Below are 27,500 nucleotides of genomic sequence, written 5' to 3' on the forward strand. Positions count from 1 at the left end.
GATGCACGTTGGCTCGTGGTTTATTGGTGGTACCTTTGGTCAAGCGTTATGTAAGCTACACATTTTTCTTGCAGATGCTTGTTCGTTTGTTTCGATTCAGAGCCTGGTTCTGATAGCAGTGGATCGATTTGGAGCTGTTGTAGTTCCACTCCGCTCTCGTCTCATAACTAGAAAGCTGTGTCCATTCTTTATTATCGCTACGTGGATCACCGCAATGGCCGTTCTTTCGCCATTTCTTGTTGCTAATAAAGTTGTTAAACTCCGAGAGCGACTGATGTGCGTAAGTCTGTGGATGGAAATCTTCGGAGGCACATTTGAAAATTACGCCCTAGCAGTTGTCGTCGTGTTTTTCTACATCCCCTTTGTCCTCGTGGTGGTACTTTACTCTATCATCTTGATGAAGCTTAAAATGCAAGCCCATCCAGGTGAACAGTCAGTCAGCGGTGAAGAACAACGCACTAGAAGAAACAGAAACGTTCTTAAGATGGCCATTGCTATCGTTGTAGTGTTTTTCATTTGCTTGATACCCTATTTCAGTAACTTCGTGATAGCTAGATTTAGTGCACCGGACAGTTCCATTTGGTTTTCATGTAGTTTTGTTCTATACGTAATTGTCACCCGTTATATATCTTACACAAACTGTGCTATCAACCCGATTATCTGCCTCATTTTTAGCAGTAATTATTGCCAAGCACTTAAGAGACTTATAAATTGCTGTGATAAAGTACAAGATTAACTTTTAGAAACCTTAAAGCTGGGTCTAAAGCTCTAAAGAACAGGTTCAATTTTTTCCTTAATAAAACGTTGTGCAACTTCAGAGCAGTGTTTCTGCATGATCGTAGAATTGACCGAAATATGACAATAATAGTTTAATCCGCAAGTACAGAGAAAACGAGTGTTGGACAAAAATTGAAATGGAACACCATCACAGAAACGTGATCATTGATAATTGGCGATCGTAAAAATGAAAATAAGTAAAAAATGACGCAGAGAGAATGTCAATCAAAAAATACCCTGTGTATATCCATTTCTTGGTTATTGTTCTTGCTCGGACACCCGCAACATTTGGCTATTATTAGAAGAAGAATAGAACTTCACGTTGCCAATTAGACTTCAGTCTATTCAAAAAGTGTCTAAATTTAATACCAATTAGCATGTAACTATTTATTTTAAAACGCTTTAAACTTAAAGTTAGTCTTCGATGATTGTTATTGATTTTGTCGTGGATGTTTCAAGAGGCTGATTTGAAATGAAAATAAGTAAAAAATGACGCAGAGAGAATGTCAATCAAGAAATCCCCTGTGTATATCCATTTCTTGGTTATTGTTCTTGCTCGGACACCCGCAACATTTGGCTATTATTAGAAGAAGAATAGAACTTCACGTTGCTAATTACCAGTCTATTCAAAAAGTGTCTAAATTTAAAACGAATTAGCATGTAACTATTTATTTTAAAACGCTTTAAACTTTAAGTTAGTCTTCGATGATTGTTATTGATTTTGTCGTGGATGTTTCAAGAGGCTGATTTGAAATGATTTTTTATCTTTTACAAACTTTCACGGCGTTCGAATCATACTTCAGTTGGATAATGCATTCGCATAAATATTTCTGCGCAACATTTGTTATTTTTTGCAGCTTTTGTTGTTTAACTTCACTCAATAAATACGTTTCAAAAAACAAATACGAATTATTCAGCCAATTAACAAACCAACATTTTTTGATTTAGCTGTAAATTAAACCATTAATTATTTGAACTGCAGGTGTTTTTCAGTGGAAGCACGTCTCTAGAGAACACACTGACTGTCGAGAAGTCAGTAAGCATGAACACAACAGAAAATGGATCAAGTTCCTGGACCTGCTCCAGTCTGATAAATCCAGAAGCAGAAAAAATTGGACTAACAGTTGGAGTTTGATCCTTTCTGTTTCACTAATTGGAAATTTTCTCATCGCATTAGTGGAGCTCCACCCGCGCGCGAAGCGCGCTCGTGGACGGAGCCCCATAGCTAAGGAAATGTGGTAATCTACCCATCCGAGAATATTTGGTAATCACGTGACCGTACGCCCGACCGTCCGTCCGTCCGCACCACAGGGAAACCAATGTTTACTCTCACACTTTCTAGCTAGTTTGGGAGCCCAATAGAAAACTAATAGAGTACTAAAGTGTGACGTCATAAAAATGAAATTTCTGAAATTATGGGATTGTTATATAAATTGATATTATGAGATTGTTATGACAAATTGTTATTTGTAACTTTTGTTATTGATCAGCAAACTGAGGCAAATTGTTATATAAGTCAGTGAAAGCTTTAGTAGTTCTTCCTAAACGACTGAATGATCAAGGTACATATATATCAAAACGGTAAATAAATACTCCTAAGTGTCGATAAGTGTCGCTAATAGACTTCTTTAGCTCATATATTTTGTTTTCCCAATACACTGGGTCATGTTATTCAAATTTCGTCTTAGGGCCTGTTTACATGGAGGTGGGGGACCCCAGGTAGGTGAGGTAACCCTCTTAGGTTAGGTGGCCCGTTTGTCCATTTAATCTCTTATTTTAATTTGATCACGTTTACATGATAGGTGGGGTGATCCGCCATATTTTACCTCGCCTACAAATCACTTACCGCTGGAAGCCCTTCCTGCGGTTCAAACGTGAACTGCAAACTGCAAACGTGACCGCAAGGCCGTGGTCACGTGACATTTTGCGGTTTGCGGTTTGCTGTTTCCGATGAAAAACGTGATGCTAAAGGTCCCTAATAGTAGTATTTTTCCCGCAGTAAATATTTGGGTAGAAGCAGGAGCGGTGATGAATTGATTTAAAAATTGCAAAAAATAATATCATGCATCTCTCTTTATCTTGTATATCGTATTTGTCTTTTGGTGTTGAAATTGCGGAGGAAACTAAACCGCAACAACACGCTCGATCGATTTGTTGGTTACATCTTTTTTCCCGGGCGAGGACATCCAAAGGTTATAGAAGTTATGATACTGATAAAATTTACTGGGGATAAAGTCAAGTTTATCGGAAGTGAGTATATTCAAGAGAGTCTTATAAACATGAGCTTACAGCTATACATATCATACTTGAATAAACATATATTCACACTTCATATAAACATTTCACTTCGTTTATTACCACCAGTCAACACCTTAAATTCAAAGTAAAAATTCAAAACAATCCTAATAAACAAATTGCAGCTACTACTGAAAGCTCTGTACCTTGAAGGGACTTTAGGGACCGATCGTTTCTTTCGTCCCGGCGAAACACGCTCGATCGATTTGTTGGTTACATCTCTTTTCGTCAATCAACTGTTTCCATGGGTTTCTCACGCGCTCTGATAGAGAAGGTTCCTTCATCGCTGAATGAAGGGCGAGAATAATTTCGAATGACGACAGCGTTTTTAATTATTTCATTAAGATCAAGGATTACAATGTTAAAACAACGAGGTCTCTGCTAGCTGAATGAAATAGCCGACACATTTTTTATAGCTTACGTAAAGGTTTTCAGGTTGTTAATTATTTGATTGTATAAAAACAAGTGAGCCGTGGACGACGAATTATCAAGAAGTATAAATTCAAAGAAACGAAAGATATCACACCGACAAGGGACAAAGTTTCCTCAGAATGGAGGCTGTTTTCGAAAATGAATTTTGTACCCTGCAGCTCTACTTATCATTCTTCATGTTTTGCAGGCCCATAAGTGAGAAGGGGGGGCGGGGGTACGACGGTTGTGCTCGCACTCCCTCTCCTTCCTTCCCCCCCCCGCCCCCACAGAGGTTCACTTTTTTCATTTATCAGCGACTTAAAACAAAGTGAAGTAGGAATATTGTTCTATTCTAATTTACTGATTGTGTAGTAAAATCCTGTAAAAAAGGTCACAAGCCTGGCTTACCCTTTCCACAAAACGTCCTTTAGCCTTCGTTTAGTATAAAAAGGGGATTTGGTGTGCCTACAAGACATTTTTTTTCATTGCTAAATAAAATTCCGTCTAGGGTTTGTTTGCCATAGGTTTCTGCAAAGTGGTGGATCTGATTTGTTATTTTAACAATCGGCGAGTATAAGAATATGCCATTTTCACGATGACGACATTTGACTACAACTACCAGAATTTCGTTTTTGCTTTCTTATTTAAATTTGTCAATCCCGCTGAGGATTAAAGAACAATAGCTCTAATTTGAACAAGAAAACAACAAACCAAAGGATTCTGGTAGTTGTAGTCAAATGACGAGATCGTGCAATAATATTATTGTCCTATTCCCGTCAGCTTTGACATGCTGGACCCGACTCTTTGTGTTGCTTGGAGGATATTAAAACTCCTATTCAAGCTACACAACTCTTTGTGGAGAAAATGTTATTTTATGGCGACGTTTTTTGTTGTTGAAAGTATATAGGTTTTACCAAACCATGTTAGTTTTAAATGCATTTGCAGCCATTTCAGAGGGCTTAAAATTAAAAATGTTCCAGGGGAGCATGCCCCCGGATAGCCCTAGGTGGCACACGTCAACGCGTTCCAAGTCAAACGCCCCCGCCCCCCAATTGTAAACTTACCTTGTACTTTAGTCTCAGACAACCAAAGCTCCTCCCCCCCTAGAGACTTGCCCCTCCGGTCTCATTTGGTCCGTCCCCTTTTTGGATCGCACCTCTCCATAAAAAATACTTGGCTACGGGCCTGAATAGAATCCAGAGCTACAACCAGTTGCAAAAATGTTGAGACACTCCCACGGAAAAACGACCTTTCTTGCTTAAAATCGCTCCTGGTCACAGGTCTGTAAAATGTAATACTGACCTCCCTCCTCCCTCCCATTCAAAGTTGTTCCTCAAAGTTTTGAGTATGGTCTTGTATTGCTAGCAACTTTGATAACGGGTGGAGAGGGGATCACAAGCACAAGATCATGGATAGGCCATTTATGCCAAAATACGGTACAGTGTCTCAAGTACTTTTGCAACTGGTTGTAGCAAGACTTCAAACGAGTTGCGAGCGTGCATTGAGAAAGCTTACATGCTTGTAACTTACAGTTTGTAAATAAGTCGATAATTGGAGTTTCCTCCGACAAACACTCAACAAATTCGTACTCCTCGTAGTCTTGACATGAAGCGGTGCCAGATCCTGTAGCAAAGTATTGCAAAAACGACTTGTTCGTCCGAGTGCTCGAGAAACGGGGAGAGAGTCTGCTCTGGGCCAACGCGTGAAAACCCATGGTAACGGTTGATTGACGTCCACCAAAACGCAGGTTTGAACCCGAAGAAAAAAACCTTTGGGAGCGCGTGTTAGTGGTAACCGCTGTAATTGGATTCCTTTTTATAGGGAGTCGCACATAAATCGATGCGCACTCATTCAGACTTAAAGGAAACACTCCTAATCACAAATGAACAAACTTCTAGTTAGAAATTCTAGCATAGAATGCGTATGAGGAATTCGAGAAATTGTAATTTTTGTAGTTTTCACCAAGTCGTCAGTGACAATCATCAACATATAAACAAGCTAGGAAACGCATTCTGCAGAAACGATTAGTTCTCTGGAAGAGAGAAAAAAACTCTCAAGCTTATTATAACATTTTTCCTCACAAAAAAAATGCGAAAAATATACTGAATTTTTCACTTGGTGTCAGGGTAACCCGTAATCCAAAAAGTTTAACCGCGCTCGTTAAATCTCTTACAGAAACACAAGGCATGGTAGTAATGGACCTTTCCCGCATTCCTGTAAACAAATGCACCAACTCGAGGCTCGGGTGGACAAAATACAGTGATTTGTATGAAATTGTCCACCCGAGCCTCGTCCTCATTTTTTTATGTCTGCTCACTGGAGCGTAATGCGGGAAAGTTGGCGTAGTTATTATTATTTTTTTTATTGTGCAAAAAGAAGAAATCTCATCGCTAAAAAGTTAAAATACTTCAAAACCGTTCAGGCAAGGACCACCAAACCTAAGTCGTTGTAACGTGTGCGTCAATATTGATGTTACCATGGCAACCGAGTTTTGACAGCCATGTCTTTTCAAAATTTGTATTTTCTCGAAAAAATAGGTGTTATTTCTATTTTTTTCTGATTGAATAAAATTATTGTATTACACTTAATTTAGCATTACTTTATCAAAGTTATTTTAACTGTTAATGGCATTCAGGCTTTTTAGTGTCTTGTTTGTAAAACCCATGTGTCCAATATAAACAACTTAAACAATTCAAGATGGTGGATGGTTGCAGTTCCTTTTTAAGTAATAAATGACGTTATCATGTCATCACTGCTATTGTTGAAGATCATTTATGTGTTAGCCAACTTCCTTTATTTTATCTGAGTCCTTACTTTAACTTTTTATCGCCTTAATGTTTATGTCTACTTTGAAGGAAATTTGAATTCTGCAAATAAACTCAACAATATGACGTCATAATGGCGCTATTTTACGTCATTGTGACATTCAAGTTGTGCCCATAAGTTGGAAATGATGAGTACATTATTGTGACTGTGTAATTTTGGTGGCAGTAGGATGAGCGGTTTTCAAGTTATATAATGGAGGCCTAGGATTAACATTTAAATCATTGTAGACGGTACGGAAATGTCTTTTAAATTAAGGTTAAAACCATTAAGTCACTGTCAGGCAGTTCACTGTTTTTGAAAGTCTATGTTTCAAGTTCGCTGGAGTCCATCAAACAATCCTCCGACGTTAGCCGTACAATGCATGAAAAATGTTGCTGTTTATTCTCCGCTACGCTGCTCTACTATCGTTGTCTGCTCGCCAGTTTGAACCTGTAGATTTTAAAGCTTGATCAGGAATAATGGGTATACAATGACCGACAAGATAATGCGGATTAAAAAAAAACACACGGTATATTATGCCAATTTATTATAAAGACACGAGTGTTTTACTGGAAAATATACCACTCGTAAAATTCATAAAAACTGCATTATTTTGTCTATGTAATAAAAAGAACATTACACGGCGGCTTGAAGATTTGAATTTTATTTTCTCGTGGCAAAAACAATATTATACTACTCGCTGCGCTTGTTCGTAAAATGTTGTTTTGCCACTCGAAAATAAAATTCATATCTTCACGCCACCGTGTAATATCCTCTATAGGAATTCAAAGAGTACCAGCTCACTCCACAGACCAATCCCACAGAAGAGTACCTAACAACTCTTTCTGCGACGGAACAAATATGGTTAGTTAACAGCCACAGAAACCACCCACACTGTAAAACTTGACTAGTTAAAATAACCAATAAAAATTGTTGCAAAATGCATCTGAGAGAATGATCCTCTTGTTTTAGACAGATTGGCTTGAAATAACTGGATTCTCTTTATTTAAAATAACTAATTTAAAAGCAGTTAAAACAAATATCAACAGGGTTATTTTGACCTTTTTGTTTGCTTGTTTTTAGTTCAATATTTATGTTGTTTTAACTATTTATAAATGGTAGTTATAACCAGTTTCTTTTAAGTAAGAATGACCAATATTTTTGGTTAAAATAACGCACTTCATTTAGTTAGAGACCATTTCAAAGCAGTTAATTCAACTATTTAAAAAACTACCCGGGGTGCATCTCAGAGAACCCATTTTTTTAGATACTTCTCGTTAATATAAGTAAAAAGAATAGGTTATAAGAAAATGTTAATTTAACCTAAATAGTCACTAGATTTCGATACTGTAAAAGAGTTAAAATGACACATTTGATAGACCATATTGACAAAGAAATTCGGTTCCATATTTATTGAGCGTACATTTATGCAATCGATTGAATACATTTTGATCAGGAAAATGGCGTCCTAGAATGGAAAATAACAAATGCAAGAGAGAAGACAAATAGAAGACTTTGATCAACACAACACAACACAAATGACAAGTCGTAATTACTCAATATAGCAAAGCAATGTCAGCTACAAAACTAATGAAATTTTGTTCACTAAATCGTTGAGCTCAGAAACAAAATGCAATCAGAAAGTCATTATAGTAATCAAAGTGATTAAGGCCGGTTTAAGAAAGCTGAAGTAATTTCGCGGCGGAATAGCTATATATATATATATATATATACATCTAAGCCTGTTAAGGTTGTATGTACAACATATAATTACCATTTATACAAAAGCAGATAATTATGATCCAACTATGAACATTCACGATGGCACGTCTCTTTTTACTACTCTTTTTTACACGTTTCTAATTCTCACTTTTCATTGCCAGAAATTTGGGACAAGATGGCGGTTGCGCGTGCGCACCAAGGCCACAATGGCTGCGAATTCGTATAAGAAAATGTATGGAGAAAAGGAAAATTTTTCAAATATATCGATTATGAGCTCAGCTGAGCTCACGGGTGTTCGGTGCACGACTCGAAACATGTTAAGCGTTGTGTAACCTTCGCATCTGGGTTAGAAATAGCTAATTAGAAGTAGGTTTACTTACTTCCCGAAGTGGCCACTTTTATCTCTCGTTGTACGCTCCATTTCTCCATACATTGTCTTAAAATCTTGCCGAAGTCATGCGAAATACTCGTCGATTAGAGGATAAACCCTTCAGTGAAGTAAATTTGCACGACTCGATATCACTTCTGCGATGGAAGATGTTTCCAAAACAGTCGTTATAAAAGGACGATTTTTACACTGGAAAATACTTCCAAAGGCGCATTATTTCCCTTAGTTTTCCATCTGTAGTCCAGTAATGGACGCCATAGTTGCGAATGACTTATTTCGGTCGGACAAAGCTTCACAACTCCAAACCTCACCGAATCGCCACCAACAGAACCAACACTAATTCTAACTTGGTTTGATCTCAACAGGAATACATAGAATAATCCCAAGAATCCGCCGTTCTACTGACCTGATATTCCAGTTCTGAAAAAAGTAAAATATATTCCAAATACTACTCTAGGGAGCAGAATGTTGTAAAATGAAATAATCATGGCGCCATTTCCTTACGCCAGCACGTTTTCACAATAACAAAAAAAAGAAACACGAAATCGTATCACTTTTACATGGTCTTCCTAGGAATCGTGTGTAAAATTATACTAAAATACTCTAAGAAACTACTATACAAAAACTTATATTATAATGATAAGAGTTACAATGAGTCATAGTGTATTAAGATAATCTTTCCCATGAAATAAAGTTTTGAAAACATTTAAACTAGGCAGGTTTCTAACCTCTAAAGGAATCTTGTTCCACACAACAGATCCTCTGTAGTGTAGGCTCCCTTTCGCAGACTCAGTTCTGGATCTGGGGACATTGATAGTAATTTAACTCCGAATTTCTAAGATTGTGGGAGTGTACATTTGAGGTGTTGGTAAAGATTCACCTCAGATATGACGGGGAAAGATCATCATAGATTGTATACATTGTCACAGCCAACTGTTTAAGTCTTACATATTCTAGCCTTTCCCAGCCAAGCTCATCCAACAAAACACTTAGCGAACCTCATAGTTAGAAAAGGTGAGAACTCTAGCAGCCCTATTCTGCATCTTTTGAAGTTTGTCTGCTAGTCCCTTATTGATATTACCCCATACAGCGCTACAGTAATTAAAATATGGCATTACCAGTGTATTGTACTTATTCACTTTAGTATCAAATGGTATAAAGTGACTTACACGCTTTAAGATAGTACGACCAGCGGGTATTTTCTTTGAAATGGTATTAATGTGTGGGCACCAGTTCAAAGATTCTTCAATTTGAACTCCAAGAGATTTATGTTTAATTATTCTTTCTCTTTTCTTAACTTTGACTGTGAAATCACTATTTACGTATTTGAGATAACTTAAATAGACTCCCTATAAGTATGTATTTAGTCTTCTTAACATTCAAAGTTAATTTGTTTGCTGACAGCCATGACTGAATTAGATTAATGTCATATTTCATTTTATGTTCCATTTCATCTGTTGTCCATTTCTTGTGGGTATTACAGCCGTCTTAAGAGAAACTGCATGCTGCATTAATTTTCGGTATTATTAACATTTAGAGTAAAGTTATTAATACAGTCAACTCTCTCTTAACGGACACCTCTATAAGACGCACACCTCTGTAAAACGGACACCTAGAGTTGGCCCCTGCTTTTCTTTACTCCCCTTATTTGACTCTCTATAAGACGGACTTCTCTCTAAGACGGACACATAGTAATAGTCTCAAAGGTGTCCGTTTTTAAGGGAGAGTTGAGTGTATTGGTCGCTTTTTCAAATAATCACTTCGATCAGACCAGTGGCAGATCCAGCCCCCCCCCCCCCCCCCCCTTATTTTTAGACCAAGATGAGGCCCGAAGAGCAGAAAAAAATTTTTATAGACCGTGCCCCCCTTATCTCAGGGTCTGGATGACCGCCCCTCTTCCCTTATCTGAAGGTCTGGATCCGCCACTGCAGACCTAGATTTCACTTAACCTTGCACTGCATCACAGCAATTCACAAGTCTCCGAAGAGCTTGGCGATAGTTACTGCTAAAGGTAAGGCAGATAATCGGGTTGATAGCACAGTTTGTGTAAGCCATAAACAAGGCGACATAATAAGATACCCAAAACTTACAATCCGAAGTGTTTTTTGGTACAAAATAAAATGTTATTGCCTGAATGGAAAAGGGTATCCAGCAAATGAAAAACGCTACAACGATAGCAACAGTCATCTTAAGCACATTTCTGTTTCTTCTTTTCCTCTGTTCCTCAGTGCTGGCTGACTGTTCACCAGGATGGACTTGCCTTTTAAGCTTGATCAGGATTTTGGAGTAAAGTATCACCAAGACGACAAAAGGGATGTAAAAGAAAAAGATAAAACCTGATAGGAGGTAAATACCAAATGAGCTTGTCTCTCCGAAGATCACCTCCCACTGATTCATGCACCTCTTTTCTTCTTGGTCTTCAACAAGATTGAAGGTGAACAAATATGGCGAATGAAAGGCCGCTGCGAGTACCCATGTACCAACAATCAAACAGCGACACACCTTGCGACTGATGAGGGGGGAACGGAGTGGAACTACAACAGCTGCATATCGATCCACTGTTATCAGAACCAAGCTCTGAATCGACACTAACGTGGAAATATCAGCAAGAAAAGCGTATATCTTGCACCAGGCCTGACCAAGGGTACCACCAATAAGCCACCAGCCAACTTGAAAATCTACCAGTTCAACGGGGAACAAGAATATCGGATAGAGTAGGTCGGACATGGCCATGTTTGCGATCAACATATTTATTGGTTTTCTCAAAGTTGGTGTTTTGTAGACAATTAATATGATGAGAGAATTTCCAACCAGCGAGACTACCAGGATTGAACTATAAGCAACTGTTGCTCCAACTTTTAGTGCTTCTGGATTTATCAGACTAGAGCAGTTCGAGGAACTTGATCCATTTGCTGTCGTGTTCATGCTTACTGGTTCTTCGGCAGGTGTTTTCGCTTGAAAACACCTTCTGGCGGTTCTTTGTCCTTTATATTCTTCCAATTATTATGTAAGTAAAGACGTAGCCCCTTCAAGCTCTCTCAGATGGTGCCTAAAATAAAAATAAAAAATGCAAATATTATTCCTGACCAGAAGGAAGTGGCAATAATCATGCTATCATTATAGACGCATTTTAAGTTGCATTGTATTGAATACACAATAATCAGCAATTATTCCACGAGGGCGCGCGTTGGATACTTGCCTATACTTGTCTCGTTGGCCATAAAATTATCCCATATCCAGGAAGTGGGAGTGGAATGACTGTTTTATTAAAAACACCCATAAAATATTGATGATCGATTCTTCCCGCATAAAATATGAAAATATGAATAAACCGAATGAGACATTAGAGACTTCCACATTAGTGCCACATGTCAATATCAAAACTTTTGCGAGATTTGCGTCAACGCCAAATTAACGGACCTATTGATAAATACTCATTTCAAGAAAAGGCCCCCAATAGTTATGATCTGCGTGACCATTAACATTTACGGTGGCGCACCTGTCCGTAGTTGATTTACTAAAAACAACTGAGAAATTATTTTTCCCTGGGCTAATTTCCACTTTCTCCCTAAGCTATCTTTCAGTTACTTTTGCCTCTATTATTGGCGCAGACGGTGTAAAGTCATTTCTGTATTAACTGGTGCTTAACTTGAACTTTGCCATTCTGTCTGCGACTAGAGCAACTCTCACTCCCCAAACTTCTCGTTTCTTGACATACGCACGCTGACGTATGAACTAATTGTTGAATAAACATTTAACTTTCGCCTCTACTTGTTAACGACGCTGACAGTATAAAGTCATATTTGACAAATATATATAACGATGCAACTTCGTCTTCCCGTGTGAAAACGCGCTAATTACCTCCTATCCTATGCATTTGTAAAAGGCCCTTGTTCAAGGTAAGGTGCACCAGATTAAGAAGAAATTATATCTTTTTTTTCTAGGACCCCAACTGAAAACTAACCTTTGTTTTTTTCATAAAAAAAAGTTAAAGGAAAAACCGCACCTTACCAGGTAAAGCTAAGCTTTATAGACCATCAATCACTGGACGAAGAAACGGATTTACTAATGTTTGCGAAAGGTGCAAAAATGTGGTAAATTTGGAGCTCTAAATTTGCATTACATTTGCGCTGTCGGCTAAAGTGTGGGCAAATATTTGCTGGATAGGTATTGATACGCAAAAGTCAAGTAAATGTAATGGTTTAATACACATTTTCTCCATATTTGTAGCATGTGCAGATCTTTAACATTTTTACCAATTTACTCAAATTTACATCCTTGGCAAAGATGGCAGTTTTCACTGTACTTCAAATGCAGGCAAAAATATTGCAAAAACCCTAATTTGTAGGGTTGTTTGCTCTTGTTCGTCCAGGATACCAAAAGAGCACTTCTGCATGTAGTTTACTCATATTTGCCTTGAGAGCAAAAACAGTAAATTTCTAGATATTTGGCTGTATCATAAATTTGCACATTTGCATCATAATTATCCATATTTGCAAGGGGAGCAAATATAGTGAACTGCATAACATTTGATTAAGTCATATATATTTTGACTCGTTTTGTGACTGAAGTAAATTTCCAATCTCATCTGTTACATTACAATGCCGGCTACAATAAAATTTCGTACACGCCGCGAATCAAACCCCTTACATGCATCTTTTTTACTGTAAAAGTACCCCATTCATGTACCTTTTATCAATTAATGGCACCTCCTTCACATAGGAGCCCTCAACCTTGTTTCTTGCTAACTGTTGTAAATGCACTGTCATTTTAATGTAAAGGTATCAGAAACCAGTTAATTTTTTTTTTACTATTTTTCAGTAAGAATTTTCTTCTGTTAGCCTTTTTACAGAACGAAATGGCAGATAGTCTACCCTCTCATATACTTCAACTCAGGAAATCGCTATCCTTTCATACCGGAAGCTTGAAAAAGGTGTCCTATTATGTTAGTACCCCCAACATAACCCCTTCCCGTGCTTCTAATTTAAAGCAAATACACGTATTCAAATCTACTGGCTATCAAGATCCAGTAATCAGATCACTGATGCACTGTATTTCCTATTATCATAAAAATTCCACTATTAACTTGGGACAGTGTACACTGTAACAAGTGGTATTCCCTTATGCAGAGCAATTACCACAGGAGTCCTTAAACTAAAGATAACACCTATAAATGAGAACTATGTAGTGGTTGAATGGCTGTGAATTCATCTTCATTAATATTACATGATGCTCACTACAACAAGTTGAATTAGGAACCAAATTACTTCATTGTACATTGTGTAAAATAGTAAGTGTTTTTCAAAATAGGGTTGTCATACATATACTACAGGGTTCTTTCCATATTTCTGACAATATTTATACTTTTTCCAGAATATTATGGGCATCATACTGGATTCATTCATTGTAGTTTTGACTGATTACCTAACGATTACCACATCTTTAATAGTGGGCTTCCTAAAAATGACCACATTTTGAAAGCCCCACCGCCAGTACTACAACAAATTATGGAGAAACCTGCTCACAGTTTTATTGGAACATTAACTAAGTAGACAAGTTTATGAAAGGTTAATTTTTCTTGCTCTTTTGTTTGCAACCCTGAGTTCGAGTTTCACTGATTTTAATGTTGATTTTACGTTTTACTGTTCATTAAGTCAGTTACCTATTCAATCTAAAAAAGTCATAGCATTTTTGCAGGCTAAAATTCACCTGAAACCTGATTATTTGATCTTGGGATATATACAAGGAAGGTTGGGAGGCGGGGGGGGGGGGGGGGGGAGGGGGGGGGGGGGGGGGGGGGGGGGGGGGGGAGGGGTGGTGGCATCCTAAAATAATTCTGATGAATAGAGGGTCTTCATATTCTACAGGAGCTCCCCCCCTTCCCCCTCCCCCCTTCCCCCCCCCCCCCCCCGCCCCCCGCCCCATAAAAAAATCAACAGACTCTTATTGGGTTACAGGAGCTCTGAGTGGGCTTTGGATCATGAGAAGTTTAGAGCTATAAAGAAAAAAAAACTAAGCCAGTCTTCCGGTCTTTTGGGGGGGTCCAATTCTAAATCACATAACCATTTCGAAGTGAGTCAATGGTACATAACCTGGACATGTGTTGCATTCCTCTTCTGTCATTTGATAATAACAAAGCCTAGGGTCGCACAATGGGCAGGGATGTCCAAGTACTAAAACTAGATATTCAAAATGACACAGTAACTGTTGTATACAGTACGGGGGGCCCACACTACCTCCCCTTTACATAAAGTAAATACACCACAACAAATCTACTGGAAAAAGATCCAGTAGTCAGATCATTTACTGTATTTTTTGTACATCATATTAAAAAGCTAACATGAAAGTAGCAAGGCCACCCACATTACCATAAATTTGGTCCAAAACGAAAACGTCTATGGATTTCAAAGTCAGGGTTGCTGATTATTCACTTGTGCATAATTTCCTCATGGTCATTTATTCAACAAACTTAATTCACATTAAAACCAACAATTTTATTTTTACCTGTATTTGTTGTAGTTTTGACTGACCACCTAAAGATGACCACACCTTAAAGGTGGGCTTCCTAAAAATGACCACATTTTGAAAGCCCAACAGCCAATACTACAACAAAATATGGTGAAACTGTTCACAATAATTTTATTTGAATATTAACTCAGCAGACGAATTTATGAAAGGCTAATTTATCTTACTCTTTTGTTTGCAACCCTGATTTTGAGTTTCACTGATTTTACTGTTGATTTCGAGTTTACTGTTCATTAAGTAGTACCTATTCAAGCTAAAAAAGTCATAGCATTTTTGCAGGCTAAAATTTACCTGAAACCTGTTTATTTGATCTTGGGATACAAGGGGGAGGGGGATTGGCATCCCTAAAAAATTCTGCTGAAGAGAGGGTCTTCATATTCTACAGGAGATACCCGTCAAATCCCACCCAACAGACCCCCCCTCCCCCCCCCCCTCCTGCCCCGTAAAAAATGAACAGACTTTTATTGGGTTACAGGAGCTCTGAGAGGGCTTTGGATCATGAGAAGTTTAGAGCTATGAAGAAAAAACTAAGCCGCTGAAACAAAATTAACATGTAGCATAATTATCCTTCTGGGCTGGATTGTTTAAAGCTGGGTTAAGATAACCCAGGGTTAGTATGAAATATGATTTCAGATATGAAAGCTTAAAAAGCACATTCAGTTGAATTATTTTCGATTACAATTTGGTGATTGGATACTTTAAAAAAGATTAGAGAAATTAATTCGACAAAATGCTTTTGATAAAAAGGAAAAAGAAACCCAGGTTAAAATCTAACCCTGGGTTAGCACTAATCGGTCTTCGAACAACTGGGCCCCGCTCTTTTTTTATTTTTTTATTTTTTTTGGTCCAATTCTAAATCACATAATTGTTTCGAAGTGAGTCAATGGTACATAACCTGGGCATGTGTTGCATTCCTCTTCTGTCATTTTTTCTGCATTATATTAACAAGGCCACCCACGGTACCTAAAATTTGGTCCAAACTGAAAAGTTCTGTGCATTTCAAAGTCAGGGTTGTGATTATTCACTTGTACGTAATTTCCTCTTGGCCATTTATTCAAGAAACTTCACATCAAAACTGACAAATTTGTTTTTACCGCTATTTGTTGTAGAGTTTATATTCTTTTTTAAAACTGTTCGAGGGGAGACACTTAATTTTCATAGGTGTTGCTTCCCAGGGGTAGCCCAGGTCAGTAATGCCGCTGGCCGGTATTACCGAAGAAAATAGTACCGTCCAAAGGGACATCCTAAATTATAGCAACATTTGTTGGCATGTACATCACCTCTAGCTTTCATTGTTAAACTGTGTTGTAGGACTGGATTTCTGCAGGTTTCTACAAGCTTAGGATAACTCTGTGGGAACCTTTTTATTCATAAAAGTGGCCTTGTCCTTTTGGCCGGGATTACCAAAGAAAACAGTACCGTCCAACGGGACATCCTGACTTTTAGGGAAAGTTCATTTAATATGAAAAGGGGGGGGGGGGGGGGGATGAAGATATTGAAACACGAAGCTTGAAATTTTAGCAGCCCCCCTCGCTAGCGGTTCAATTTTTTAGGAGCCCCCTCCTTGGTAGTCGAAAAAATTTCAGAGCCCCCCCCCCCCCCCCTCCTCCTTCAATTCCTTTGCTCCCCTGAAAAAAGATCGCTAGCCTGTATTAAATATATTTACCGTTATTGTCTTCAATGGTTTATACTATGACAAACTCGCTTGAGATACAGTTGTGATACAATTTTCTAAAGCATTTTTGGGATGAACAAGAGTGTAATAATTACTGAGACTACATTTGTTATATCTGTAAACCACTTGATATAGCTGAGTTGCACAGGTCATTAAATTGTTGAGTTGAAAACCATCCGATCTGTATGATGATGTCATGTGTTGGTTTTGAAGTATACAAATTTTCGGAGCCACCCCTCCTAGCGCAACAATTTTTTCAGAGCCCTCCCTTCGGGTGTCTAAAAATTTTCGGAGCCCCCCCTCAATATCTTCATCCCCCCCCCTTGTCATATTAAATGAACTTTCCCTTAGCAACATTTGTTAGGAGGGATATCATATCTGTTTTTTTTTTTTATTTCTTTTATTATTATTTATTTTATTGTTAAACGGTGTTGTACAACTTGATTTCTGTAGGTTTCTACACGCTTAGGATAACTGTATAGGAATATTTCTACCGGCCAAAAGGAAGGGGCCACTTTTATGAATATTACCAAAGAAAATACTACCGTCCAGCGGGACATCCTGGGTTTTAGCAACATTTGTTGGGAGGTATATCATATCTGGGTTTTTTATTGTTAAACGGTGATTCTTTAGGTTTCCAAAAGGTCAGGGTAACTAAATAGGAGTGTTTTTTTTTTTCGTAAAAATGTCTTGTACCTTTTGGCCTGTATTATCTAAGGAAATAGTACCGCCTAGCAGTACATCCTAGAGCGGTTTTCACTTGACTGTCGTAAAACCAAAACCAAAGTAAATACACTAGCCAACCAAAGGGCGTAGTAAAACCAAAACCAAAACCGAAACCAATACCTTTCGACAGTCAAGTGAAAACCGCTCTAAACTATGTCAGCGCAGTTGCTTGCATGTATCACTACATGACATGCAGCTTGTTTTTGTTACATTGTAATACATACCTTGCCCTATGAAGGCTTTTTCCTACCAGCTTGGGACAGCTGAACAAAGATAGTTTTATTCATTCCTTGTTGTTGTAATCACCTAAGAATGTCCACCCATGGGGATAATCTATAGCGAGCACATACTCAAAACTGACAGCTAGAGGTGCCGTTTTATCGCCAGGGAAGCGTGCATGATTCTACGGTATACTTTGCGATGTTTGAGATTCTCATGTTCTTTGAAAAATTCCTAATTGATCATATCAACAGTCGATTATGTAAATGATATCTTTTCATTCATGATCTACTTCCATCCTTATTACATCCGGGAAAGGCCAGTTAGATCTATTATTATCATTTATACTACTACATGAGAAATTTCTGCAATGTGATTGGCTTAGAGCAGTGGTATTTCAGCTTAATTTGAAATACCTACATGTGAAAATTACCAACCTTTTGCAGGTAGTAGTATAAACAAATAATAGCATGATTTGTACGTGATATTTGGCATAAATGCCACTCATGATATTTCAAAATTGTCTCAAATTTCACTTGCCTAACGGCTCGTGAAATTACGTATAACAATTTCGAAATATCACTCGTGGTATTTATGCCAAATATCACTACAAATCATGCTATTACCTATACAAATATTATTGTTACTGTTGTTGTTATTATTATTTATTATTGTTATAGAATCATTGTTATTTCCTGTCCTCATTATTTGTGTGTTGTTTGACTGGTCAGTATCACTCAGCAAAAGAAAGGTTGGTACAGTTGGCTATACTCTCTGGCTGGCACTATCAAAACAAATCAAAAATCTTTTTTTTTTTTTTTTTTGTGACAACAACATTATTCTCACCCCACCCCACCCCCCTCCCACCTTTCCATACTGAAATTGTGGTTCAATTTTATCCTTGGTCTAAATTTTATATTCGTTTGTTTCAAACTCATTATCATACATTACCATACCCAAAAACCTACCTACCTAGGCAGCAACCAACCTTGGTTGTTGATTCTGGAGACTCTCTATTTTTAACTTCCCTTCCCTCCCCAACTGTCAACAGCCTCAATAACCCCACTACCGGTCGGAGAAATAAATCGAGTAAACAAGATCCTCGCGTTGCTTTGTGCTGCTCACTAGTGTTCATTTACCAAAAAAATTCAGACAAAATGTCCCCAAGACAATAACCCTCGTAGTCAAGTATTAGCTGGATAAGTGAGTTGTAAAACCAACTTCTCAGCTTTCAGTCACAGAAATGTATCTGTTTTTTTCAAAGGCGAAGTCGCTTTCACTATAGTAGTCATAAAGGGTGAAAGATAAGCCCCGTTGGTGAATCCCTTTCTGATCCCCTCGCAAATAGTGGATTCCCTTTATTAATATGTATAAGTGCCTTCCCGCATACTAATTCTGTATAGGTTTACTAATGAGCGTCAGTCTACTACAATAGAAACAATAGGCTTGCCTAGGGTTGCCTGGATCCTTTTAACCCTGATTGGTTCACGTAGAATCTCTTCTATCTTCCAAATAAAAGCAGGCTCTCCGTTCAGCATATTACTCTTGCAATCTCTTTGCTAAAGAAATAAAATCTTCCAGTTCGCGTGTTTGAGAAAACGTTTATTCACTTTTTATCACCATGGCTTTTATTACCAACGCTGATGAGCTTCAAACTCTTTTGGATGTCCTGTTCCTCAACCCAAGAATTGGAACTTTTGATCCAGTCTATTTTGATTCCGGAAGAGTGGATCCCAATGGTGTATGCTCGGCTGTCGGAACTCACAGCCCAAGAGATACCAGTGAGTAATTTGTTCCATCTAAGTTTATTTTTGTTGTTTTAGTTTCCACGTTACCGAAGCGAGTGTACATTAAACTTCTGACTAAACTAAATCATTCCTGCAGATTGAAATCAATCAGGACAAGGGCAGTGATGAAACCCACCGGGCTTATCAGCGCGAGAATGTCGTAAGTATATTTTGTCTGAAGTTTAACTTTGTTCTAAGTTTAAATAGAACATTGATCTTTATTCTGTCTCTTTTACTATAGATGCCAGGGTATGTTAACGCGGTTTATGAAGTCAACGATCTACTGAGCGATTCGGTAAGTTCTGCTTTTCCTTAACGACCTTGAGTAATTTTCTGTAGTTTTCACACATCATTTATGTCCGTTATGTTAATAGACTCGGCTTGGGTTAGATTTGCATTTGATCTATTAAACTAAATCGCTTGTCTTTTGTTTGTCACGTGAAACAAACAATAGAACTTCAAAGTCAATTGTGACCACTAAAAATCAATTTTACTTCAACTGTTTCGAACTTGCTATATCTTGTATGGGCTAAATGATTTTTTTTTTGGCTTTACGTGCAGATAACAGCTGAAGAAATACAGGCCGTAAATGAAATGGAACGCATGGGGCTAGACAAGGTAAGGTTTACTGGTCCGTGTGGTTTTCGTCCCTTTGATTTTTCAAAAACAATCGTGATTTTCATTGTTTGATTCCTCAAAAATTGAAAATCACAACTTTACAAACTCAATTTTCAATGTTTGTTGCTAAGAAAGGTAAAATTAAACATCATTCTTCAATATTTTGAAAATCAAAAACTAAAAATTGAAAATGGCCAGTTAGTGGTTTTAACTTTTTGTTTTCAATTTCCTCTTCCCAAGAGTCAAGCTATTCAAAATTCAAACTTAACAAAGCAATTCATGTGTAACAAACTGCAAGAAACGGTGTTACTGCCGGGTGAAATCCAAAATACTGAAAAATCGTTTTTTGATTTTCGTATTAATGAAAAACAAAATTGCCAACCGACCAAAAATACCTGTTATGGAAAAGGAGAGGGTAAAACCGACAACTACTACATGCGAGCCTTTACAAACCATTTCTCTCTAAGAGATTTAGGCATATTCCCAGTGTGGACTCTTCCTGAAACCGGAATGAACAACTTCAATAATTTCACGAACTTTTTCCGCACAACAAATAAATTTTACACTCGAGCTGTCATCAAAACAGATTGTTTTTCTTGACACTGAAGTTTTTAAAGGACCAAGATTCATTCAAACACATTTTGAGACCTCTTAAGCCGACAGAAAGGTTTCAAAATACGCATTTCTCCTCATTTTACCCTCTCATATGGAGAAACTGTGAGCGCGAAACGTTTCTCACAGGAAGATCGTTTTAATAATCCCACGTTAAGGCAGAAAATTCTTGACGCGCTTTAAGAAGTTTCACTACAATAATGATGCTCACGACGATAAGGATGTAAAAAAAGTTTATTGAAGCGAAGCGATGAGACGTTAACAATGTTGAAAATTAAAGAAGCGATGCGAAGCGAAGCGATGATTAGGCGGTGTAGACGAAGAAAACGATGTACAAAGCGGTTTCGAAAACTAAGAAATAAATACAGCGAAAACTATGTAACCATGTAACAATTAGTTCATGCGTCAGCGTGCGTATGTCAAGATATTGAGCACGCGGGAAGTTTGGAGAGCACGAAAGAGGCCTAAGAGGCGCAGCCTAGTGCAACTCTAGCCTCTCGAGTGCTCTCCAAACTTAAGCTTCCAAAGTGCTCAATATCTCGACATACGCACAGCTGCAGCATGAACTAATTGTTTTATAACATTATCAAAGCCATCAATGCAGCAGTTAACTTAAAATTTTATTATTGTAGGGCGCGCTCAAAGCAGTACGCGTCAATGTTTACGTGACTATATTTTTTTCCTCACAGTTTATCTTATGTTTTTATCCTGAAACTGAGAGAAAGTGTACTCTAAAATGATTGTAAAATCCATATTTAGGTGCCGGAAAACTATAAATTTACCGAAAAGTTGTTATTGAGAGAAAACAACTTTCCAAAGAATGATCTCACGCCATAGCCCGCACAGCTCGCGGAGATGACAACAACAACAACAACACTCACCTCTTTTCCTCACTATCGGTTAACAAATTAAAACGTTTCCTCTTAAATTTCCTTATAAAACACATGGTAAACTGTTCGTTGTCTATTGCTGAGTTATGGATGCACTCAGGAGACTCAGGATTGCTAAGCTCACAACAACTCGAGGAATTACGAATAGTTTATTGACGCCATCAGCGTGCTCAATAGGAATATGAAGCACGCTCGCGCTATTGAATTTGATTAGGCGAATTTTCTAGCTATTTTATAAAGTTAGATTAACTAGAAACTACCTTAAAACTACGAAAACAAACTTTGTATTTCATTAATACGATGCAAAATGGCTTTATAAAACGTAACATATCAAGCACAAAGTGAAAAGACTTACTCCCGTGTCCGCTTTAGGGAATTCACAGCGTTGACGTTGAGCCTTACTTTGATCTTAACACGATGACACGTTGACTAGAACTGAAAAAGTTTCTTGAGCACGTTCGACAATGCTAACTAATACAAAGGATAATAGCTTTCTTTGTTTGTAAATCACACGTACGGAGGTCTATCCGCGGCAAAAACCACAAATACTATAAGATAATAACGCAAACGAAACTACAAAGGGTTCGATAGGAAATACCTGGGAAATACGAAAAACCAGAAAATATTTGGCGGTAACAGAAGCCTTGCGCTTATTTAGAACAAACTCGTTTAAGGAATAATTGGAGTTAAAGAAGAAAGAATTTTTAACTCACCTTACAGAACGAGGCTACCTCCGGGACCTTGTGGAAACAATCCTAGCCGAAGTCCGCTTCGAATCGGGCACTGTGGCTTTACAAGACAAACCCAAAACATCAAAAAAGTTTTTGCCGTTTGTAAGGACTTTCAATCTTGCAACTCCGATTCTCAAAAAGATTCTAATAAAACACTAGCACCTTATTACAGGCAAAAAACACTCGCGCAAATATATCCTAACGCCGCCAATGTTGCTTATCGCAAAAAAAAAGATCTGTAATAGATTTTCTTGTTAGAGCCAACATTTCTTCACTTTAACAACAACATTAAAGGAGTTATACACGGTTACGGTCGAGTGACAATATTATTAGACCAAAACATGGCACGTAGTTCGCATTATCTACCTGGTCCGTGTTTTATATGCACCCAGTCTGCAGTCCTTGGTCCGCAGTTCGCAGTCCGCAGTCCCTCATCTAAGGCGCTCTACCCTGCGTAGCGTAATGCTGCAAGGTTAGAGCAAAAGCGCACTACCAGTGAAAAAACATTCAGCTCATTTCTTTGAAAACGTCTCGGCCATGATACAGGCAGGCCTTAGATTGCCGTTGGCTCAACATTTCCTCTAAAGAGAGCTCGACGAAGACACGGAACACTCGTTTACTTCAAGACGACCGCCACCTTCTTTGCAGTCGCGCCACTTCCGGTTTTACCCTCCCCTTCCATAACAGGTATTTTTGGTCGGTTGGGGATTTTGTTTTTCATAAATACGAAATTCAAAAAATGATTTTTATTTTGGATTTCACCAGCAGTAAAACCGTTTCTTGCAGAATTTGCTACACATGAATTGCTTTGTTAAGTTTGAATTTTTAATACATTGAATCTTGGGAGGAGGAAATTGAAAACAAAATGTTGAAGTATGATGTTCAATTTTACCTTTCCTAGCAACAAACATTGAAAACTGAGATTGTAAATTTTTGATTTTCAATTTTTGAGGATCAAACATTGAAAATCACGATTGATGTGAAGTTTTGATTTTCAATTTTCAATATTGAATGAAAATCAAATGGACGAAAACCACACGGACCTTTACCCCATTTCCTTTCTAATATGCAACGTAAATGAATTGTTCAGTGATCACACAACATTACGAATCTCCTTATTCGTTCAATGCCCACCTGTTTCTTAAGATGTGCGACATTTCAAAACTTACGGTAACCTGATTTATTATTATCTAGAATAACAACGAGTCGGCACCGTTATCAACGCAAGATACATGGGAAAATTTCTTTGATGGGGTAAGTATTCATGATCATAGAATTATTTTTCTTTCACGGAATTAAGTTTGCGCTATTAATTGTTCAATCATTCACGTGTATATTAGTTATTCATTTTCAGTGGACTGGCGAAGCCAGTGAATTACCTACTTGGAACCCTTCCGAAACCGTAAGTCATTTTTCATTTTCACTTGTTTAAAATACCCTATGTAGAGTGCAAATGTTCCAATTAAAGTTTTTTTTAAATGTATACCTTTTGAAAATTAAATTGTTTAGGCTCACCAAAAAGACAATATCATTCATTCCATCGTTTATAAGAGTCAGAAGAATATAAAGTTACAGTTGGCTTACTATTTATGATTTCAAGGTGTAAATAGTTTATTCTTGATCGATTCCGTTTTAACTGATCAAATAAGGGAATTCGTTTTTGCGGATGATTGCACCCATATTACAATTTGTTGTAACCTTCTGTACAAAATCAAAACAAAGCAATTGCTCAACGTACTCATATTCAATCATCAAGCTGAGTTGAAGAAAATAGACAGCGTATTATACATTCAAACAGGTATCAGAGCAACTTAAGTTATTTCCACTAAGCAGTTGAGTATAGCAATATAGCAGTTTAATATATTAAATTTATTCTATTGTTCATCATCAAAACAAACCATCTACCCGGTTGTTGAGTTATCACGCTCATTGTGGACAAATAGAGTTTATCGGAGTAACACTTTCTTGTTAGCTTGTGTAGACTAGGTCATATTCACTAATTGTATGAAATTCAATCCGGGGAAGGTGATCCTCCAGCCAAACAGCCTCTTCAGGAATATCATTGTGATACCTGTTACAAGACCTTCACTCGCCATAACCATCTCCAAAAACACCAACGCATCCATACTGGTGACAAACTGTATGAATGCATCCGCTGCGAGAAACGGTTCACCCAGCTAGAAATCACACCTCAATCGTCACCTGAAAGCTCACGACAAGCGAGCCGCGTAACGTACGTTTACGTGTGCAACCTGTGGCAAAACCTTTCACAACCGCGCACCTTATAACGCTCATATTCGCACCGCTCATCAACAACCCGCCGCTGCAACTAGAAAACGCACCACCACGAAAACATCAGATGCACCGTCCGCGAAAAGATCTAAGAGGTCGGACCAAGCAAGTACGAGTACCGCTTCAGAACCAACCCCCATGACAAGTGCCGAAAACGCCGCTGCTAGCTCTGGCTGGGAAGCGGATCCAGTACTCATCCCCTCTAACCTTGTTCCAGCTAGCGAAGAAAACATAACCCAAACATACCGGCAACATTGGCCGCAGATCCGTACGCGTTTTAGCCTCCAGAATCGTTTACAAGACTGGTATAATTTCCGCCTGTCCACAATCAGTCCCACCGCTCTCCGCGAACAACTGAACCGCGTCTTTGCTCACCGACCTACAGTTTTCGAAATCAACTTTTCCTTAGGATTTCTCCTTCGTTATACAGAAACTGTAGCGTCCTCCAGTACCATCATCCTTCTGCGAACAATAATTTGGTGCTAGAACAGCCGCTCCTGGTCTCCAATCAAGACGATTTAGAGCGCCTATATCAGCGGATAGCGGAAATCGATTACTTGGAGTGGGTTCGACAGCAGAGGCCGATATGCATGCACGCAAGTTACAAGTTAGAAGCACAGTTTAACTTAGTTTCCAGTTATAATGACTTGAAAGTTAAAGTTAAATATAAAATTAAAATACATCCTGTAAGTTTGTTTATTTGTCAGAACTTCGATTTTATAATAATTGTAAGGTACATAGCTGCAAAATAACTGTACTATTTGTTGCAAATCGTCAAACGAATACTCTGAAAATTGTATGTTCTGGTGCTGCAGATTATTGCAGACTTGTCAAGACCAATGTGAAGTAAAATTGGAGAAGACATAGCTTAATTTATCGGTCAAATCTAAGTTTCAACATCCCCCCCGGGTCTACCCGGGGAATTTGACACCTTTGCCGTCCCGGGGAGGAGGGAATTTGATTCTCAGAGTCTTTCAGGGGGTGGGGAATTTGATCCCCATGCGTTAGGGGTGGGGAATTTGAACTGTACCCTCGATTTCATGTGAAATCTCCGGCGTGGCGAGCTATCATGGGAGACGCGGTTTTAGAGGAATTTCGTGGAACAGATTGTGCCTTTGTGGCCAATTAGTTACGAGGAAAGGGCTTAAACAAGCTTTGTGCCGTATTTGATGGTATTTAAATTTTATATATATTTTTAATATTGGATTCAGGCTTTGAATATATGAATGTATTAAGTTGTGTTTACAATGAAATACAATACCTATACTGGCGATTCAATACAACAATAAAAAGCTCAACAGAGGTCAATTACTTTGACCTGCCACATGTATGTCTTAAATTAATAAGGTGAGCGATGATGCCTGTCAGTGAAATGGTCATGATGTAGTAATCTCTACGTGGGATTTTTTTTTTTATAGATCGCTTTGTATGTTGCATGGAACAAGAAGAAAAGCTGAGCATTCAGTGACCTTGCAGCAGCGATTTCCGCCACTTTGCAAGAGACTTTTGTTCGTAGTAAATACGCTAACAGTGTTCCTCAGTTTTTGTTATATTGAATGCAAATTATATGCTGTATTTATAAAGATTTTGTTCGACAAATGAAGGCGCTTCTGCCGCCCTTCTGTCATTTATGTGCCTGTGAAATGTCCCCGGAGTTGGGGCATTTGAACACCTGAATGGACCCTAGTGTGGGACATTTGTACAGCATTTTGGCCCAGGCAGTGGGGAATTTGAACAATAATTTTTAAAAAAAGTCTAATGCCCGGGGGGTTGCCCGAGGGGTTGCCCGGGGGATGTTAAAGCTTCGATTTGACCGATACATAAGTTTCCGATATGCATGCATGCAATGTCTGCTACAAGTTAGAAGCATAGTTTCCACTTGTAATGACTTGAAAGTTGAACTTAGAAATAAAATTAAAATACAGCCTGTAGGTTTGTTTATTTGAACTTCGATTCATAATAATTGTTAGGTACATCGCGGCAAAGAAGGTAAAAAACCAGAGCACTAGCACTTTAAGCCTGATGTGTGGACCTTTAGTTCAGAAGACTGTTCGGCGACTTTGACAGAAACAGTCTTTTAGCTTTTTTTTATATAGAATAATGTATTATTCGAAGATGTTTATTTACTTTGTTTTTCACTAAAATTGAGTGCTAAATTGCTTTTATTTACTTTGTCTTATATGTACGTGGTGATGTGTATGCTGAGTAAAGTGAATTTGAAAACGGAGAATATTTCAGCTGATCTTGTCATTTGGATTATAAACAAACAATGTCCAGAGATTCCACTAACAGGGCCAGGTGATCTGTGACGTCATTGCGAGGGCCTGGGGAAAGAAATTTTAATGCCGTATCCCATAAACCAACGCGCGCACCAATTCGATCTGTTTTCGAATCATGGCGGCCGATCGGCTGCCATGCAGGAAGGTTTGCGACAAAGAAATCGTTCCATGGAAGAAAGATATTTATTCTAAACAAGACTGACAGTGAAAGGTCAAAATCTTACTTACTAGGATGTCTTCTGTGAGTCGAATCCTCGTATAGTTCATTCGGATTTCGTCAGCGTTCGATTCTTTCCCGTAGAAGAGTGTTGAATTTACATTCAATCAGTGAGTACATTTTGACGACGTACTCAGTTTTTTTCTGCGGTGGAAGTGTTGTTAACAGATCTAAACAAGCTAGCTGTCCGGCTCTGACGAGAGTCGGATCTTTCAGGACCGGATATCTTTCCTCGGGATTTCCATGGACGTGCGAACTTGGTGGGTAAGTTGCCTGTAGGCCTCCATCGGCTGCTCGCTTCAAGGGTGGAATTTTTAGTAGTAGCTCTTTCAACTGGCTGAATTTTGGCTCTCTTTGACGCATCAGTCCTACTGTAATCCGGTATGGTGGTTCTTCACTAGCCAGGATACATTGCTCCGTCCATTTGCCACTCGATTTCTGGTTGAAGTCTGCTTCAATGATAGAACTCTGCGTAGCCGAGTGCCTGCGAATTACCTTCCTCTCCATCTTTGGTAGTGATTTGACATCTAG

General features: G+C 38.3%; 2 protein-coding genes and 1 long non-coding RNA gene across 3 annotated transcripts in view; 2 read left to right on the forward strand and 1 right to left on the reverse strand.

The window, feature by feature from the left end:
• The window catches only part of LOC140945364 (substance-K receptor-like), a 1,983-nt gene extending 71 nt beyond the window's left edge, over window positions 1-1,912 (forward strand). The window contains exons 1-2 of the mRNA XM_073394399.1: window positions 1-607; window positions 1,760-1,912. The exon at window positions 1-607 is cut by the window's left edge and continues 71 nt beyond it. Coding sequence (XP_073250500.1) covers window positions 1-607; window positions 1,760-1,912 — 760 coding nt within the window. The remainder of the gene's footprint in view (window positions 608-1,759) is intronic.
• An 8,430-nt stretch (window positions 1,913-10,342) lies between these two features.
• On the reverse strand, window positions 10,343-11,323 carry LOC140945365 (RYamide receptor-like). The gene has a single exon (XM_073394400.1). The coding sequence runs from the start codon at window positions 11,321-11,323 to the stop codon at window positions 10,343-10,345; it is 981 nt and encodes a 326-aa protein (XP_073250501.1).
• A 15,550-nt stretch (window positions 11,324-26,873) lies between these two features.
• LOC140947083 (uncharacterized) overlaps window positions 26,874-27,500 on the forward strand; it is a 3,173-nt gene continuing 2,546 nt past the window's right edge. Inside the window, exon 1 of the long non-coding RNA XR_012166918.1 lies at window positions 26,874-27,500. This exon is cut by the window's right edge and continues 435 nt beyond it. This is a non-coding gene — a long non-coding RNA (uncharacterized lncRNA).

Source organism: Porites lutea, chromosome 8, assembly GCF_958299795.1.
Source record: "Porites lutea chromosome 8, jaPorLute2.1, whole genome shotgun sequence".
Taxonomy (NCBI): Eukaryota; Metazoa; Cnidaria; class Anthozoa; order Scleractinia; family Poritidae; genus Porites; species Porites lutea.

What these genes read in the sequence shown, in the direction of transcription:
- LOC140945365 (XM_073394400.1), bottom strand. Translation starts at nt 11,323, where the DNA reads ATGAACACGACAGCAAATGGATCAAGTTCCTCGAACTGCTCTAGTCTG.